The following is a 17,154-nucleotide window of genomic DNA, read 5'->3' on the forward strand; positions in this document are numbered from 1 at the left end:
TTAATATGTCCATGAATTGTTAAAATACAAGATGAGCATTATATTCTGCATTTCTAGCAAGCTCTCAGGTGATGCTTGTCCTTGGACCACACTTTGAATAGCAAAGCTTTATACCATCAATAATCACCAGCACAAGAACCCCTCAGTTCTACCAACTTGACATGGAACTGATCTCTATGGCCTTTAAGTAGCCCTACATCCATCAGTTGGTCTGATGCACAAATTGAACAGTTAAGTTCATTTGGAATATTTCTCCAGTTGCCTCAATGATTTACCTCCATACAAGTCATCGATTATATTATGCATTTGATTATATTGGAATATGGGAATCTAGTTAGAAAGTGTTGTGATGAGTTTGTCATATGGAATAAGATTTTAATTTTCAAAGGGACATTTACCCACCCTCTCATTTTACAAATCAGGAGGCAGAGGCACAAGGAGAGTATGCAACTTGCCCAAGGTCATATGGTTTGATGGTAGCAGCAAAACTAAAATCTAATGATGTTGACACTAGTGCTCATACTGTCTGCCCAGATGATTTCCCATTTCTCTATTTCTCTAAAGGGACCAGAATCATATCTGCCGACTCTTAGAGATTAGTAAAGGCCTATGTGGCAGGTCACAAAAATCAGGAAAAATGACAGTGTCAATCTCATCTCAACAGTTTTACTCACATGTCATTCCTTTGTAACTTAGTACCCCAGTCTCTTATCAGTAAAATTAGACTTTAAATACGCATTAGAAGGACAAAGAATTCCTAGACTCCACCTTATTAGCTTCACCTATCTTGGATGTTTAATCTTCATTATGCTTCATCCTTTCTACGTGAATCCAATTTATTAAAACAGGACACATTAAGTCTTAACTGACCTTAAATTCCCCACAAAAATAACACAAATTAATTCCATGTAGTAGGAATTAATGAGAGGATTTTTAATAAGTATGTGTTGAATGAATTATTGGCTATTTGGGTAGATGAATGAATGAATTGATTATTCTAGTCAGGTAAACTCATCCTGGCTAAGTAGCAAACCAAAGGACTAGGAAGAACCTCACATGAGGCCCTGCACAAAATAGGCTGGCCATGCGCTATGTAATTTCAAGGTCTTTTGTCTTCAACATTGAAATTTAGGGAATTTAGAGAATTTAAGTGGTTTTCATGCTCGAACGAGAGTGGAAGATGAATTTCCAAAATGCTCTTTCCATTCTTAACCAAAAAAAAAAAAAAAAAGGCAAAAAAAGGCACAAAAGTAAATAAAAAGTTTCCTGGTCTCTGAGGTCTCACCCAACATACGCATAGAATGCAGATGAGCAAATTGAGTAGGCGAGGGAAATCATTTGTAATAAAAACTCATTATTTACAGATGAGAAATTTATATTGTCAGCGTAATATCTGTGAGGCTAAACAGAGCGGGAGAGTATATAAAGCAGTGCACTCTGGAGCAGAAGTGCAGAGCTCAGGACACCGAGCACATCCCAAGTCCCCGGAAAGGGCTCGCTCTCTCTCCGTCTGCTCTGTGCCAGTCCGCTGTATCCGAAGGTAAGATTAATATCGGATGATTGTGAAATTTTAAATCCTGTTTTGGGGACAGTACTTCTAAGGGAGAAAAGTATTATGAATTAAAGTGTTATTCTTTCATCTTATACTTTATTGCTAATAATATGCAGGGAGGAATTGAGATGAAAAAAGTTGTAGCAAATACATTTACATGTATTTTAACATAGTGACGCTCCAGAGTGAGTCGGAGAAATAATTCGATATAAAGAAATAAATTAGAAAAACAAAGATTCGAATCAATGCCCTTGTTAATAAGACTTAACTGTTATGAGAACTGCATTTTAAAATAAGTGGTAACATTTTGAAAAATTATTTTTCCTTGGATTTGATAGATGTGTATTCTACTTTGAACAGAAGGCACCTTTTAAATTCTGCAGAAATGTGTCCATTAGAGAGACTGTAACAGCAATTGCTCTTTAACAATTAAAACCTCTGGTTTTCCAAAAGAGCAGATTCAATATCATCTTGCAAATATTCAAATTTCTTATGAAAAGCCTATCAGAAAATCAAAGTCCATGAAATCAGCTCTTTGTAAATAAGACAGCACACTTGGTGCAGAGAACAAGTGTCGTCTATTATTGGGGATTTCTTTGGATGGATCTAAGCAAAGCCACAGACTAATTATTTATTGTGTATTGAGGACCAATAGTAATAAAATCTAAAATAGCTACACTCTGGAATAAATTTTTAGTACAACTTTTTAGAAAGAAAGAATCAAATGTTCTAATCAAATGTTCCCAGTTAAGCTCCTAAAGACAGGGAAAAAATTTACAAAGATCCTCAATGGAGTAAATGATTAAGTGGCTTATTTTTTCCGCGCAAGCTGAGGACCTATTAGATGAAATGAGCTAACCAGTTTAAAAAGTATTTATGCGTCCCATAATGCCAATGTATTTAGGGATACAATATAATGTCTTCTTTCCTAGGTCTAAGATTACTCTTTCTAAAAGACTTCCTCCATTTTATTGTTACTGTATTTTCCTTTTAAATTCGAGCAGAAATTTGTGGTTCTTACAAAACTGCAGACTCTCCTTAGACTACCTCAAGAGGGGAAAAGTAATTGGAAGTTATTTTCTTATTGAACAAGATTTTAATACTAAAATAAGAAATACTTCGTTTCTCAGCACTGGTATTCAAACAATTAAATAACTCTATCCTTAACTTTTTTCATGATTCCATAGACTTTCACAAAATGAACAGATGAAATTTTAAAAGTCAGCTCTTTCTTTCAGTAGAATTCATTTGATCACTTGTACTAGGCATCAAACACTCATTTCTTTATGGTTGTTTGTTCTTTCATCAGCTCCCAAAGTGGCAGAATCACACCTGCTCTGAATCTGCCTCAATGGAACATAATAGGAGATACTGCAAAACCTTTAGGGACTCTGGGTGGAAGGAATTACTTAGGACTGAATTGACAGTTTTCACTTTTTTACAAGAAACTTTCCAATAGTGGCATAATCTTAAATACAAGTGCTTGCTTTGATTTTTAAATATTCCTGAAAGCATGGATATTATAATTGAGAGTTATAATCAGAAACACTACCTAAATATATGGCAAGGTTTCCAAAGTTTGCCAACTGTCTAAACTGAAGCATAGCAAAATGCCAAATTAGTAATTTAATGTTGATGAATGAAGAAAGGTGAATATGTAATTCCTATTATGTTACTTTATCTAATTGGTCACCTAATCTATAAAAATTTGAAGAAAAACATTACTGCTGCAGGTATTATAGTCTCTATGGTTTAGTGCCAGAGATAGATAGTAAATATGGCTAGGATGTTAAAGAAAAGATTGATAATTTAAAATGATAATATTTGAAAAATCCTTATTCCAAACCAAATGTCATTTGCTAAAAAAATACTCATCCAAATTATTTATGGATAAGCATAATCAAATTGAAATACCCACTTCTCAAAAACAAAAAACAAAAAAAAAACAAAACACATACAAACAAAAACCACTGTTGGGTTTGAAAGTAGCAGAGAGAAGCCCATGACAATACTAGACCCGAGGTTTCCAGTTAGAAAATAGAAGAGCTGCTCTGTGGGGACATTCTGCCCCACAATCATTTGGTCCCAGTCCGCATCCACACTGCATTGTCAAGTCCTTGGCATCCTATGACTTCATAGGGCATCTGCTTGTGATACAAGGACAAATAATCAGGTATATTCTACAACCAGGTCTATGGTGTCACTTGCAGTGAATGACATGTCCTGGACTAAGTCCAATTATAAACCAACCTGGGGACTTCCAAGACTTCAGAAGCAAATGCTAATTTTCTTTTTGATAGTGATCTCTTAGTTTCTTAGTCGTGATCGTTCACGTTGCCAGAAGCATTAGTTCTTGTTGCAAATTGCTTGTCTTTAAAATGATTTTTTTTTCCTTTAATTTAGAACAGGTCAAAGCACCCTAAAATACCTCAAATCTGTTGGCCGCTTTATAATTACAAAGTCTAGACCAAGTTACACTATTTAAAATATAAATGAATAATACATCTGAACCGACAGCTGGTATGCCAAGTTGTAGCCTGAGGCTGCTTTAAGATGGTTGAAATGCAGTATAATGTAAATGCTTGGAAGTGAAGGACTATTAATTGAAAGCCAGACTGATAGTGAAGGGGGTGGCATGATGGATAAAGTGCCACTCAGGCTAACCATATGTAGCATATCATCTACAGTGGGTATTTTAAATGTTTATCGTGGACATTTTTAATTTCCAGTCTGGAAGTGAGCCTTCTAATCATTAACAGAAGTGTCCTACGTTAATGAAAAAGCTTAATGGTGGAATACCTCTTTTGTATCCTTTCTTGCCTCCAAAAAATCTGGGGAAAGAATATAATCCACTATTTGAAATTCAGCTGGAAATATAATCAGAATAAAATTGATAACTAGCTTTTTCTTTCCATTTATAATATTTACCTAGTCAAAACTGAACTAATTTAGCCTGACATGTTTAAATATGGTTGTCTGTTTTCCCCCACCCCCACTCTGCGTTCTGACAGGCAGCAAAAATGAAAAGCATTTACTTTGTGGCTGGATTGTTTGTGATGTTGGTACAAGGCACCTGGCAACGTTCCCTTCAAAACACAGAGGAGAAATCCAGGTATTGAATCTCTAGCTTTGAGCTAACATAGCATTATGGTTAGTATAAAGCCTGTGAAAACTATGATTAGTGAATAGGGTCTCAGTAATTTAAAGTAAATACTCTGCACAATTTTTGAATGTTTAAAGTTGCATTGTGATAAAGGCAGACTTCTCTGGAGTATAGATTAGAGTATGTTTTCTCATAACCAAAGGCCAGGAAATATTGAAAAACATGGGGAATTATAGTTCTTTGATTTCTTCAGAGGATCCTGTTTACCCATTCATTACTCACACACTACATAGTAGGTTATTTAAATTATTCACACTAACTCTTTTTTCTTCCTTTTTAAAATAACATGTTTCTTGCTAATTGTAAAAGTCATACATGTTCATGATGGAAAATATTAAAAATATGCAAAAAATGTTAAGTACTCAGAATTCCACTGTCGAAAGAAAATTATTCAAAATAAAAAGTTGATGTATTACTTTCCTGTATTTTATATATACTGTACATAAATATCCCTCAGATCATTATATTGCCTCATGATTTTTCTTTTAACACTGTACTATTAGGTTTTTATTACATCATTGCAAATTTCTATTTAATGCAGATATAATGTAAGGCTGCATACTATTTCATCTCATAAATGTATAATATTTATTTAATTATTCTTCTTCTATTGGACACTAAGAGGTCTTCAAATTTCACCACAAAGAATGCTGCAAATAACATTTTACATATACACTTTTTCCCTACATTTCTTACTATTTTTTGCAGATAGATTTCTAGTTGTAGAAATTCTGTCAAAGGGTTTGAATGAGTTTAAACCTTTTATAATATCTTGCCAACTTGCTTTCCAGAAAATTCATACACATGCACACTGCCATCAGCAGTATAGAAATGCTCCTCACAATCTCCTCCCCAGTATTTAATCTTTGCTGATTTGACAGGTAAAAGTAGTATTTCATTTCTAAGCACTAATCACATTGACTATTTTCCCATATATTTACCATGCCAACCAACTGTTGATTACTGGCATATGGATTATTCACTATACCATTTCAAATGAGCAAGTATCCTCTTGCTTGTGTTTCTTTGAACTTTCAGTTGTCTTCCTTCCACTATTAGCTACCATGTAACTAGGTAAGTGCTCTGTTTTTATACGAATACATGTGAAACAGAATTGAATACATAAACCTGCTGCCCAAACAAATGATTTGAGATTCTTTATTCTTTTAAAATATTCAAGTCACTGCTCTCTTCTATCATTATTAGCATAATTATGAGTAGATTAATTAGTTAAAAGAGATTTATTTAATCCTATTTCAGAAAAAAAATAAGTTGAGAAACTCATTACTAGAATTTGGAATGTCTTCAACTATGTTAAAACTATGAGATTCCCATGACAAGCTAAGTAAGATCTCTCTAAACTACCTACTGAAATATTACTGCTTCCTCTGGTCCTGTGTTTCATAGTTAAGATGCTTCTCAAGTGAGTTTACCCTCAAAGGGAGATTTATGTTGCACCAATCCCTGTTCTTCACAGATCATTCTCAGCTTCCCAGCCAGACCCGCTTGATGAGCCTGATCCGATGAATGAAGACAAGCGCCATTCGCAGGGCACATTTACCAGTGACTATAGCAAGTACCTGGACTCCAGGCGTGCCCAAGATTTCGTGCAGTGGTTGATGAATACCAAGAGAAACAGGTAAGAGTCTAAACCTGGTCCAAAACTTGCACGTACATATTACTAAATATGTCTACAATTTCTCCTGACTTTCTTAAGTCATCATACTCACCAAATAGTGCCCATAAACACTTTCAATTTTGATGATTGTCAAGGTTGAAGATGCTATACTTTGTATTATGCCTCTGAATGTCTCACCCCTCACCCCTCCAAACCTCTTACGCACCCTACAATGTGACATAGACTTTAAATTATCTTCCCAACTGCAGCCTTAGCAATATTTACTTTCTTATCCATTTTCTCTTAAAATTGAAAACTGACTTTTGTGGACCTGCAGAGTTAAGAATCTAATTTCTACGAAAAAATAGAGCAAACATAACATTCCTTTATGGGGTTCAAACCCATGACTACGATCACATTAAATTATCCCCTAGCCAAGGGTAAGGAATGGAAACAGATGCATTCCTTTTCTTGTAGAATAAAATCTAAGATATGCATTTAAAATCACAGCCTAGCTGCACAGCATAAAGAGAGAAGGCAGCAAATAAGAACACAAGCCTATCGTAAGGCATACATTTTAATGCTGGATTTTCTTTGACTAGTGTTGGGGTTTTTGCTGCATCTAGGCTACTGGAGGAAATTATCCGCAAGGGTTTCACAGAGATGGTGGAATTTCACAATTTTTTTGGAGGGTGGCCCACAAGGAGAAGGAAGTTGTGCATACAAAGTAGCTGAAAGAATCTGAAAATCAGGAAAAGGACATAGATTTGTCTGGAGAAAATGGAGAAAGGAGCCGGAGTGAGAGAGAGAGATCGCGCGCGCGCTCGAGCAAGCAGGAGGAATAGGAGAAATAGAGTTGGTAACCAAAGTTTCTTAAAGTGGAGGGTACAACTGCAGGAAGATGGCTGTCACGGTCAGAGCAGAACTTGGGAGAGGTCCCTGCCAAGGACTACAGTGAAATGCGAGAAATCACAAATTTATAAAAATGAAAACAACTGTCCTCATCTTCTAGAATGGGAATGACACAACTTGGAGAATTAATGTAAAGCAATCCTCACTCTTCGGCAGTGTCTGCTAAGTGTTTCAGATGAAATCTTGCAGGGGTAATATTAACACATCCTGGGCAGCCTGAGAGCGGCTGACAGCTCACCTCCACAAAGCGCTCTGCTCGCACTCGATGCTGATATGGGCTCAGTTCCTTTGCTTTCCTCTTTGCTAGCAGAACACATTTTCTTGAATCCATTATCATGTGGTCCTTTTGATGACATTTTGAGATCGTCCTTTGCTTTCCCTTGAATCAATTAACTAACTCTGACCTCATATTTACTAATAACAAACAGCTGACTTGTTGGCTAGCATAGCACGGTAGACAGCTCTACCCATCAAGACTAAAGTAAAAGAGATGCAGCTTTAATAACCAATGGCAGAGATAGATACTCAGGGGAGCTGGAAATGGGAATGCCAGAAAGAGAGAAGTTAGCCCCTCCTTCACTGTTATTAGCCCTCTCCCACCAATCTGCAATCCAGACAAGCAACGTAGCTTCAAGACGGATCCCCTAGCCACTCCTAAACTTCCTACGCCCTTTCTACATAGAATCCCAATCCCAAAGTTGCCACTACTTAAAGGTGAGAACCATATTGCCAAAGAGACAGATCTTCAAATTAACTTTTACATTTCTTTCAGGAATAACATTGCCAAACGTCATGATGAATTTGAGAGACATGCTGAAGGGACCTTTACCAGTGATGTAAGTTCTTATTTGGAAGGCCAGGCTGCCAAGGAATTCATTGCTTGGCTGGTGAAAGGCCGAGGAAGGCGAGAGTAAGTCTGTACATTCTTATTTGACATTTTTTTTTCCTTGATGCAGAAAATTTAAGACTCCAGTTATCTATATCTGGGTCTAGAATACAGAAGTAATTAGTATAGTCTCACAAAGTAAGGAAATTACTCCTATTGGTGAAAAACAGTATGAAATAAAGTCTAGTCCATGTTATTTTTGGTAGGGAGTATTAAAATAGAGCCGCACAGGTTACACTTTTATTTCTCATTACAGTTGTGTTATAACTAGGTATGAATTTCTTGTCCAAGCCAGGACACCTCTGAGAATAAATGCTTTTGATAACTACACTGAGACAAGATTAAGTTAGGACTGTCCCAGGAAAGCTGTAGATAAGGAAAAAAGAAGAAATAATGCAAAAACTTTAAATATTTAAGTATTTAAATAAAACTTTTAATATTTAAAGTTTGACTTTAAGTATTTACATATGTGATCAACATATATTTATGTATCAACAAACAGATAAAAATGTGATGAAGACTGCAAGGAATCATATATAAGATGTTAATAAAACAATAAAATACAGATATGCAGAAATATCCATGTATTTAACAACAACTTTTTATGGGGCTATCATATAGATACCCATTAAATAATCAAAGTTGAAAATGAGACTGTTAGTTACTTGCTTGGATTTTAACACAACCAGACAGATCCCTGAACCATCTCATTTTCTTGTGACCATTTTGATTGGCATTTGAAATATGGGAGCCAGGAAATTTATGTTCAACTTTCATTTTTAAAATAGATTTACAACCAGCGTATTGAGACTTAACAAGATCTCAAGATGAAAGGGAACTAGTATTATGGCTGATTTTTAAAACATTAACAATCTAACTTACAAAACCAATGGTAAAATAGTTGCTTACACTTGAGGATATTTTTTAGTATTTTAAAGGGATACCAAAAGGTCTGCTATGGAAAACAAGTAAAAAAAAGTCTAATATATACCAAGTTTTAATCCCTTAATACTACATTTTAGAAGGCTGTTCTGACAATCTCTGGTTTTATGGGATATAATATATTTTGTTGAATTACAGACAACTTAATAGTCTCAACGATAGCTTCTGTGTTGCCAATATACTAAAATCTTTGAAGCAGCCTGAAATATTAAAAAGGGCATAAAGTTACACAGGCTTGGTTTCAGATCACAGCTCTGCTACTTTATACTTTTCCAACAGTCACCTGTTCACGTGGGTTTTTGAGGCGTTTCATAGTAGGCCCTCTATAAACAGAATTCTTTGCTGTTTTCTCAATGGCACTTGTGCATGTAAATTCATAGGCATTTACTGAAAATGTCTAATAAAACACTAATTTTAATTCTCATTTTCTTAGTTTCCCGGAAGAAGTCACCATTGTTGAAGAACTTGGCCGCAGACATGCTGATGGTTCTTTCTCTGATGAGATGAACACAGTGCTTGATAATCTCGCCACCAGGGACTTCATCAACTGGTTGATCAAGAATAAAATCACTGACAGGTGACTGCTTTTCAGTTAATTCTGAAGACCATGAGAACTTTTATAAATATTGTTTATCATACTGCTCTCCATGTGGGGAAGAGAGTCTTTCCCTTGCATCATGTAATAAAAATTATGCATGTTTAAATTATGTGAGAATACATTATTATATTTGTTTTTTATCATGACGGTTTTTATCCATTTACTTATTTATTCCAAAAACGTTTACTATCTATGAGAGAGAAGTCACTAGGAACACAGGTATCAATGAAAAATGGAAGTGTTAAATTATTCACACATTAATGTCACATTAAAAATTGCTATATGTGCTGAAATTTTAGCACAAAGGTGAAAGGCAGTATATATAATATTATATACTTAATAAGCATAGTAGTAAAACTTGAACACCAATTTTTGAACACCAGAATAATCACTTATCTTGATGTATTTTAATTATTTTTATAATTATTCATAAATCTTTATTTTTTTCATAGGCAGGCTTTAGGATAAATAATCTTTACATGAAAATATTTAAAGAGTCCAAAGATGGAGGGATTTACAGATGAAGGGATTGATAAACAATTTTTATCAAAATAAATTATTGAAAATTTTCCTGTATAAGTTAACTATATCATCTGGTTATTATAGTTATGTTAAATCATTGTCTTTTGTTTTTTATCTCTAGGAAATAAGTGCAACACTGTTCAAGACCATCTTCACAACATCACCTGCCAGCCACTTGGGATGTTTGAAATTTTAAGTTCTGTAAATTTCAGAGGTGTATTCTGAAGCCATATTGCTTTGCATGCCAATAAATAAATTATCTTTTAGCATTGTGTAGCCAAAAGATTGTAAATGGAATAAACTATTATCAAAATATTGCTAAAATATCAGCTTTAAAATTTAAAAGTGCTGGATTCTCTTATTTTCTTCTTATTTTGGATGAAGCACCCCAACCTGTTTACTGTTAGTAATGAAATTATTTTTCTAGGATATAATTTGTAAATGTAAATTATTCCAATCACAACATATCTGCATTACCATAATAGAAGAAGGGAAGAACAGTGGTAAAACTGGAAAGAGGATTTTCTTCTTGAAACTTTTCTCATAAAATGCTCTGCTTTCAATGTATCTAAGACACGCTTAAATAAAATTTTCAAGCTCTTTACCATTGTCTGTTTTCTCTCTATAGGCTCCCCTTACTCATGCCCCTACTCCTTCCCCAAGCTCCTCCTTCCTAAGCCAGTAGCCCACAAGTCAAATGTGGTGCCTAGGCATGACTTCATGTTTTGAATGGCTGCACAGTACTTTAACATTTTGAGCCAACATTGAAAAATCAGGGTCTTTCATATAAAACTTTTGATTTCTGGCTTCTCTTGAAAACGTAGGTCATCAGGCAATATTAGACCCAAAAAGCAAATCTGTCGTGGAGCCAAGGAACAGCTGCCTCTTTCTAAAGGGCCAAGTGCTCCCCAGCTCCCCAGAGTGCCCCCAACACACAGCCAGGTGTGCTGACATACCCCACTCACATAATTTGCACACGTAGGCACTTACCTCTGGCCCACTTTACCTACACACCACACCTTACTGGCACCTGCTCTCCCTATCCTGCAATGGCCAGCATCTTGGGCCAGTCTGATGCTGATTGCCAAGCCTAAGATTTTTATTTGCTGTATACAGCTTTGCCAACTCTGTTTCTCAATCTCTATAGTGGTCCTATAAGGTAGACTTACCCACTGATAAAATTCCAAAGTTTGCAGATTACTTATATGCTTTGATCAGCAGTAGTGAATTCGAAGTAATACCTCTAGTAATCACTCTCACCCATTTCCATGACAGATGAGCTTTTCCAAAGATGGCTGGAAAATTTAAGACTAGAATTGTCTTAGTAAGTCTACTGCTAGCTGTAAGATCCTGACCAGTCATTTAAGCTCTCTAGGACTAAAAAATAAGGTTACAATTGTCCAATCACCATCCTATCTTACAGAAGTCTTTGTTTATAATTATATTTGCCTTATGATGAGGTTTCGGTAAAAATAGGATCCTGAGATACTCATCCTAAAATGGTTGTCATGGAGCGGCTCAGGGCAGAAGTTACCTTTGTATGTATCAAAATTATGTCTGTCAGCTTCTCCAGAACCAAAACCATCATATCTTTCTCCAAAGCATCTCAGTGAGGGAGGCTCACGGGATACCCGGAGCAAACACAACTATATGTGACACAAGTATGTTCTCGAAGTAGGATTTTGTTCACTTCCTTGTTGTTTAGGTAAGGGTTGGCTATGTTGATTGTTAAAGCATCCAACAGGTTAGAGCAAAGTAAAATATTTTTCACAGTTCTAACCTTGAGAACATCTCAGTTCACACTCCAATTAAGCAGCAGCCTTCAGAAACACAAGATGTGCTCATACAAAAGAGAGGAGGTCGTCAGCTAAGAAAACTGGCACCTAGCTGGGGTGAACAGAAGAGGGGAACATAAGATAGTGAATGTGAGTCAAGCCCAAAAGAGTGCCAAAGGTCAAAATCAGAAAAGATGAATCCGCCCTTAATTTCAAGAGGCAAGCTAAGGGATGCCACTGAGAAAGAAAGCTCAGCAAGTGAGTGAGGAGTCATGTACGTATAGAAATAATTTTAAATATCATTTAAAACAGATAAAAGTAAAACACCCAACAAAGAAATTATTAAAGAATATTCAGCATAAGACTTGTATAGAATTTTATACCTTTAACTATAGAACTAACTTAAATAATGGAGATAAAGGAGTAAAGAAGTCGGATTGAATGAACATACAGTGTTTTGTTAATATAGAACACTATACATACCCCTACTTCTACAAAACAATATTACAGAGCTGAGACTAATACAAGCCATATTAGTTAATGTAAATGAATTTATCTCACTCATTAAAAGAAAAAATTATTAGAATAACCAACAATGCAAAATTAAACCGTATGCTCTATCCAAAAGACACACTTAAAAACATTAAAAATAAAGGTGAAATTAAACTAGGCAAATGTAAATTAAGCAGGCATTGCACTCTTTTCATCAGAAAAGGTAAAAATCAAGAAAAAAAATTAAGGAAGGAAAAGAAGGACACTTTAAAATTCTAAGTGTTATGATTAATAATGAAGATATATAACAATTATTAATATCTATGTACCTAATAGCACATCGACCACTTTCATAGAGCAGAAACTCATGAAATTCAAGAAGAAATAGTCAGATACACACTAATAATAGGAGATCTTAACACTCCTCTCTTAGTCCAAGACAGAGCCGGTGAAGCAAAAATTAAGATGCAGAAGACTTAAACAACATAATCAATAAGGCAGATCTTACAAATTTAAGATGAACCATTACTTCTGGTGAAAGAAGATACATATTCTTCAAGAGCACATGGAACGTAAACAAAAATCTTACTAGACAACAAAGAAAACCTCGTACAGTGTTCTCTGACCACAATGCAATAAAACTAGAAATGAATAAGAAAATCATTTTTAAAAGCCTTTTATTCACCTATACATTAAAATACATGATATTAAACAACCTTTGAGTCAAAGGGAAAGTTTCCAGAGTTTATAGAAAATAATAAAGAAACTGTTACATGTCAGAATCTAAATAATGTGCTACAGCAGGGCTGCAGTGGAAATTTTTACTATGAAATATTTGGACCATACAAAAAAATTTTAAGTGAAGGTAAGCAGATTAAACATGTAATTCAAAAAGCTAGGAAAAGACTAAAAGTAAATAGAAATAAAAGATAAAAAGAATGATTTAATTTAAAAAGCAGGATGTAATGAGATAGAAAATGCATAAATCATTGAATTTAGGATTAAATGAAATTGCTGGTTCTTTGGGGAGAAAATTCAGCAAAATAGACAAATTGACTGAAAATCCTATTTTTTTTTATAAAAAGAGAAAGTGCAAATACCAAAATAAGAAGTAACAAAGGAGAAATAATTATCAAAGTAAAGGAATTTCGTAAAAATTATGGAACTAATATAAAAAACTCTATGCTAATACATTTAAATACTTAGATTAAAAAAACTTCATGAGATAATATGATTTACCAAAATTTTCCCCAATATAGAAAGATAATCCAAAGAGATCATTTTCCATTAAAAAATACAGAAAGATCTCATTATAAAAAAGCACTCAGATTAAATGGTTTCACAGTGGATTTCTACTTAACCTTGAAATAACAGATAATTCAATGATCTTTAAGGTATTTCAGAATGCTGAAAGAAAAAACTTCTAAATTCTTTTTCTGAAATAAAGTATAACATTGATACCAAAATATGAAAATAAATTATGCAAAATTTTACACATGAATGTCACTTGTGAGCATAGGGACAAATATCTTAAAATATTAACAAAGAAAATCACACTGTGCATTAAAAATAATATATAATGACCAAAAAGGATTGTGCTATGGATGTAAAGTGATTTAATATTAGAAAATATTTTAATATAATTCATCATGGTAATAGGCATGTCAAAAACTGTGTCATCTTCATAAAAGCCAAAAAGATATTCAACAATATTAAATTCTCATCCATGACAAAATAATTGATAGATACTTTTTAATATGATGAAACATATACTTCAGTCTAAAAATGCAGTTTACTTAATTGGAAATATTGGAGGAATTCACATTAGAGCCAGAAACAAAGGAAATACACTCCTTATTTTGGCTACTGATGTTTTAGAGGTGTTAAGAAATACAATTAAACAAGAGAAAGTGCACAAACAGTAAGGATATAATTAAACTCTATTTAAGGATGATATGTTTGTATATCTGAAAAACTCAAAAAATCTATAGAAAATTACTACAAACAATAAGATAATTTAGTATATTAGAAGGTTATACAATATATATATAACATGAGTAGCCTTCAGAAAGAAAATAAATGAAAAGAAACATAAAACAAATACAATCAATGCTCATTAATTCATGGTATTTATGTTCTGTGAAGTTACCATGAACACCGAATTAGTGCATACTGAACTATTACTCCCAGGGAGCATACAGATTTAAGTTCCTGCAAGCCTCAGGTAACATTGAAACACCATTTGCCTTATATAGGTTTCTTTGCTGAGGTCCTTATGAAACAAGCCATCTCATCAGCACTGAAAACCTGCTCTTCCACATAACCTTTTCCTTCATAACACCTAACAGGTATTTTAAAATTTTTTCTGCAGCCTCCTCATCTACAGAATCTGCCTTGATGACCTACAAATTTAACATTTTCCTGCCATATCACTTTTTAAAATATGCAAACCAGACTGCGCTAGCTGAGAAAGGTTTAATATTTTCTTGTCCTTGGGTTATATATCTGTATAGTTTTTTTAACTTTCAGTCTCCCACTATGCTTTTTTTAAAATTAGTAGTCACCTCATGAATCCACAAGTTTAGGTACTTCTTGCACTGATGAACACTAGGCAGCACTTCAACACTGTACTTGGGAACCATTTTAAACAGAGAAATCACGTACAAAAAGGATAAAAATGTGAAAGAGGTGGTACCGAATAGACCTCAAAAACGACATTTGTTTACAGTATGAGAACTGAAACAAGGCAGAGTGTCACCTTTTTTAACCTCAGCTGGGAACGTGTGCACTGGATGACTCAAATTTTTCACCACTCTGCATCTGTCCATGAATAACCATGAAAGTGCTGTACTGATTTGAGGTTACAAATAAATTTTAGTAAGTAGGTGAATTTGCAAATATGAAATCTGTGAATTATGAGGATTGACTGTAGTTCAAGAAGAAATCAGAGTAAAATGGCATATATAATCCAAAATATACTAAAACAAAATATATTTAAAAAAACTAAATATATTTTAGTTTCACACTAAATATAAGTGAACTAAATATTCTAATTGAAATCTAAGGTCATCCAATTGTATTAAAAAATTCAACCTGGCTGGGCACAGTGGCTCATGCCTATAATCCCAGCCCTTTGGAGGCTGAGGCAAGAGAATTGCTTGAGCCACCAAACTCAGCTAATTTTTCTATTTTTTGTAGAAATGAGGTCTCACTCTTGCTCAGGCTGGTCTCTAACTCATGGCTTCAAGCAATACTTCCAGCCTTGCCCTCTCAAAGTGCTAGGATAACAGGGGCGAGCTACCACACCCAGCCCGGATGCAGTTTCTCTCTCAGATCAGGAACTACTGATGTATACACTTGGAAGCAGAAAGCCCAAAATAGAGTCTTGGCTGGAGTTTTATATTTTGCTGGTCATGTAGGCATATTCCAACTAAATAACCAATTTCAACAGCAGAACTGAAACCAGGTAGAAAACATCACTCTCATGGATGCTAATAATCAATATTAACAAGGCAGAACAGGCCGGGCATGGTAGCTCATGCCTGTAATCTCAGCACTTTGAGAGGCTGAGGTGGGATGATCTCTTCAGGCCAGGAGTTCAAAACCAGAGTGGGCAACATAGAAAGACCCTGTCTCTACAAAAAATGCAAAACGTTTGCCAGGTGTGGTTATGCATGCCTGTAATCCCAGCTACTCAGGAAGCTGAGGTGGGAGGATCCCTGGAGCCTAGGAGTTTGAGGCTGCAACCTATAATTGTGCCACTGCACTCCAGCCTGGCAGCCTGGGTGACAGAGTGAGACCCTATCTCTCCAAAAAAAAAGAAAAAGGAAAAGAAGAATATATTATATAAAATTGTATGCCTGATAAATTTGTCAATTAGATGAAATGGACAAAATCCTTTTAAAAATGCTACTGTGCTCGCTTTGGCAGCACATATACTAAAATTGGAACGATACAGAGATTAGCATGGCCCCTGTGCAAGGATGACACAAAAAATTTAAAAAATAATAAAATTTAAAAAAAATAAAAAAATAAAAATGCTACTAAAATAGATGCAAGAAATAGAAAAATCTTTACAGTCCTTTGTCTATTATGGAACTGGATCTGCTATTTTAAAAATCTTGACAAAAAAGAGTTCCAGGCCAGGCGCGGTAGCTCACGCCTGTAATCCTAGCACTCTGGGAGGCCGAGGCAGGTGGATTGCTTGAGCTCAGGAGTTCGAGACCAGCCTGAGCAAGAGCAAGACTCCCATCTCTGCTAAAAAAATAGAAAGCAATTAGCTGGACAACTAAAAATATATAGGAAAAATTAGCTGGGCATGGTGACGCATGCCTGTAGTCCCAGCTACTTGGGAGGCTAAGGCAGGAGGATTGCTTGAGCCCAGGAGTTTGAGGTTGCTGTGAGTGAGGCTGAGGGCATGGCACTCTAGCCTGGGCAAGAGAATGAGACTCTGTCTCAAGAAAAAAAAAAAAAAGAGTTCCAAGACCAGCTAGCTTTATAGGATAATTCTTCTAAACATTTTAAAAATAAAAAATACCAATATTACATAAATTCTACAGGATAAAGCAAAAAAAGAGGAATATTTCTCAGCTCATTTTATGAAACCAGGATAACCTTGATACAAAAATCTGACAAAGATTTTATAAGAAAGGAAATAGACCAATCTGACTCATGAACATAGGTAACAAATCCTA

The 17,154-nt window shown here is 34.9% G+C and overlaps 1 protein-coding gene and 1 non-coding gene across 2 annotated transcripts; both read left to right on the top strand.

The window, feature by feature from the left end:
- Window positions 1-1,451: 1,451 nt before the first annotated feature.
- On the top strand, window positions 1,452-10,792 carry GCG (glucagon). Its single transcript, XM_069472031.1, has 6 exons — window positions 1,452-1,540; window positions 4,564-4,664; window positions 6,193-6,354; window positions 8,018-8,155; window positions 9,507-9,650; window positions 10,315-10,792. Exons 2-6 carry the CDS (start codon window positions 4,573-4,575, stop codon window positions 10,319-10,321), a joined length of 543 nt encoding a protein of 180 aa, XP_069328132.1. The 5' UTR covers window positions 1,452-1,540; window positions 4,564-4,572; the 3' UTR covers window positions 10,322-10,792.
- A 5,582-nt stretch (window positions 10,793-16,374) lies between these two features.
- LOC138387853 (U6 spliceosomal RNA) lies at window positions 16,375-16,478 on the top strand. The gene has a single exon (XR_011233996.1). It is a non-coding gene; the product is annotated as a U6 spliceosomal RNA (small nuclear RNA).
- The last annotated feature ends 676 nt before the right edge of the window (window positions 16,479-17,154 follow it).

This window comes from Eulemur rufifrons, chromosome 1 (assembly GCF_041146395.1).
Source record: "Eulemur rufifrons isolate Redbay chromosome 1, OSU_ERuf_1, whole genome shotgun sequence".
Lineage (NCBI taxonomy): Eukaryota > Metazoa > Chordata > Mammalia > Primates > Lemuridae > Eulemur > Eulemur rufifrons.

What these genes read in the sequence shown, in the direction of transcription:
- GCG (XM_069472031.1), top strand. Translation starts at nt 4,573, where the DNA reads ATGAAAAGCATTTACTTTGTGGCTGGATTGTTTGTGATGTTGGTACAA. An exon ending in ATGAATACCAAGAGAAACAG is followed by an intron (nt 6,355 to 8,017) that starts GTAAGAGTCTAA and finishes CATTTCTTTCAG; the next exon opens with GAATAACATTGCCAAACGTC. An exon ending in AAAGGCCGAGGAAGGCGAGA is followed by an intron (nt 8,156 to 9,506) that starts GTAAGTCTGTAC and finishes TCATTTTCTTAG; the next exon opens with TTTCCCGGAAGAAGTCACCA.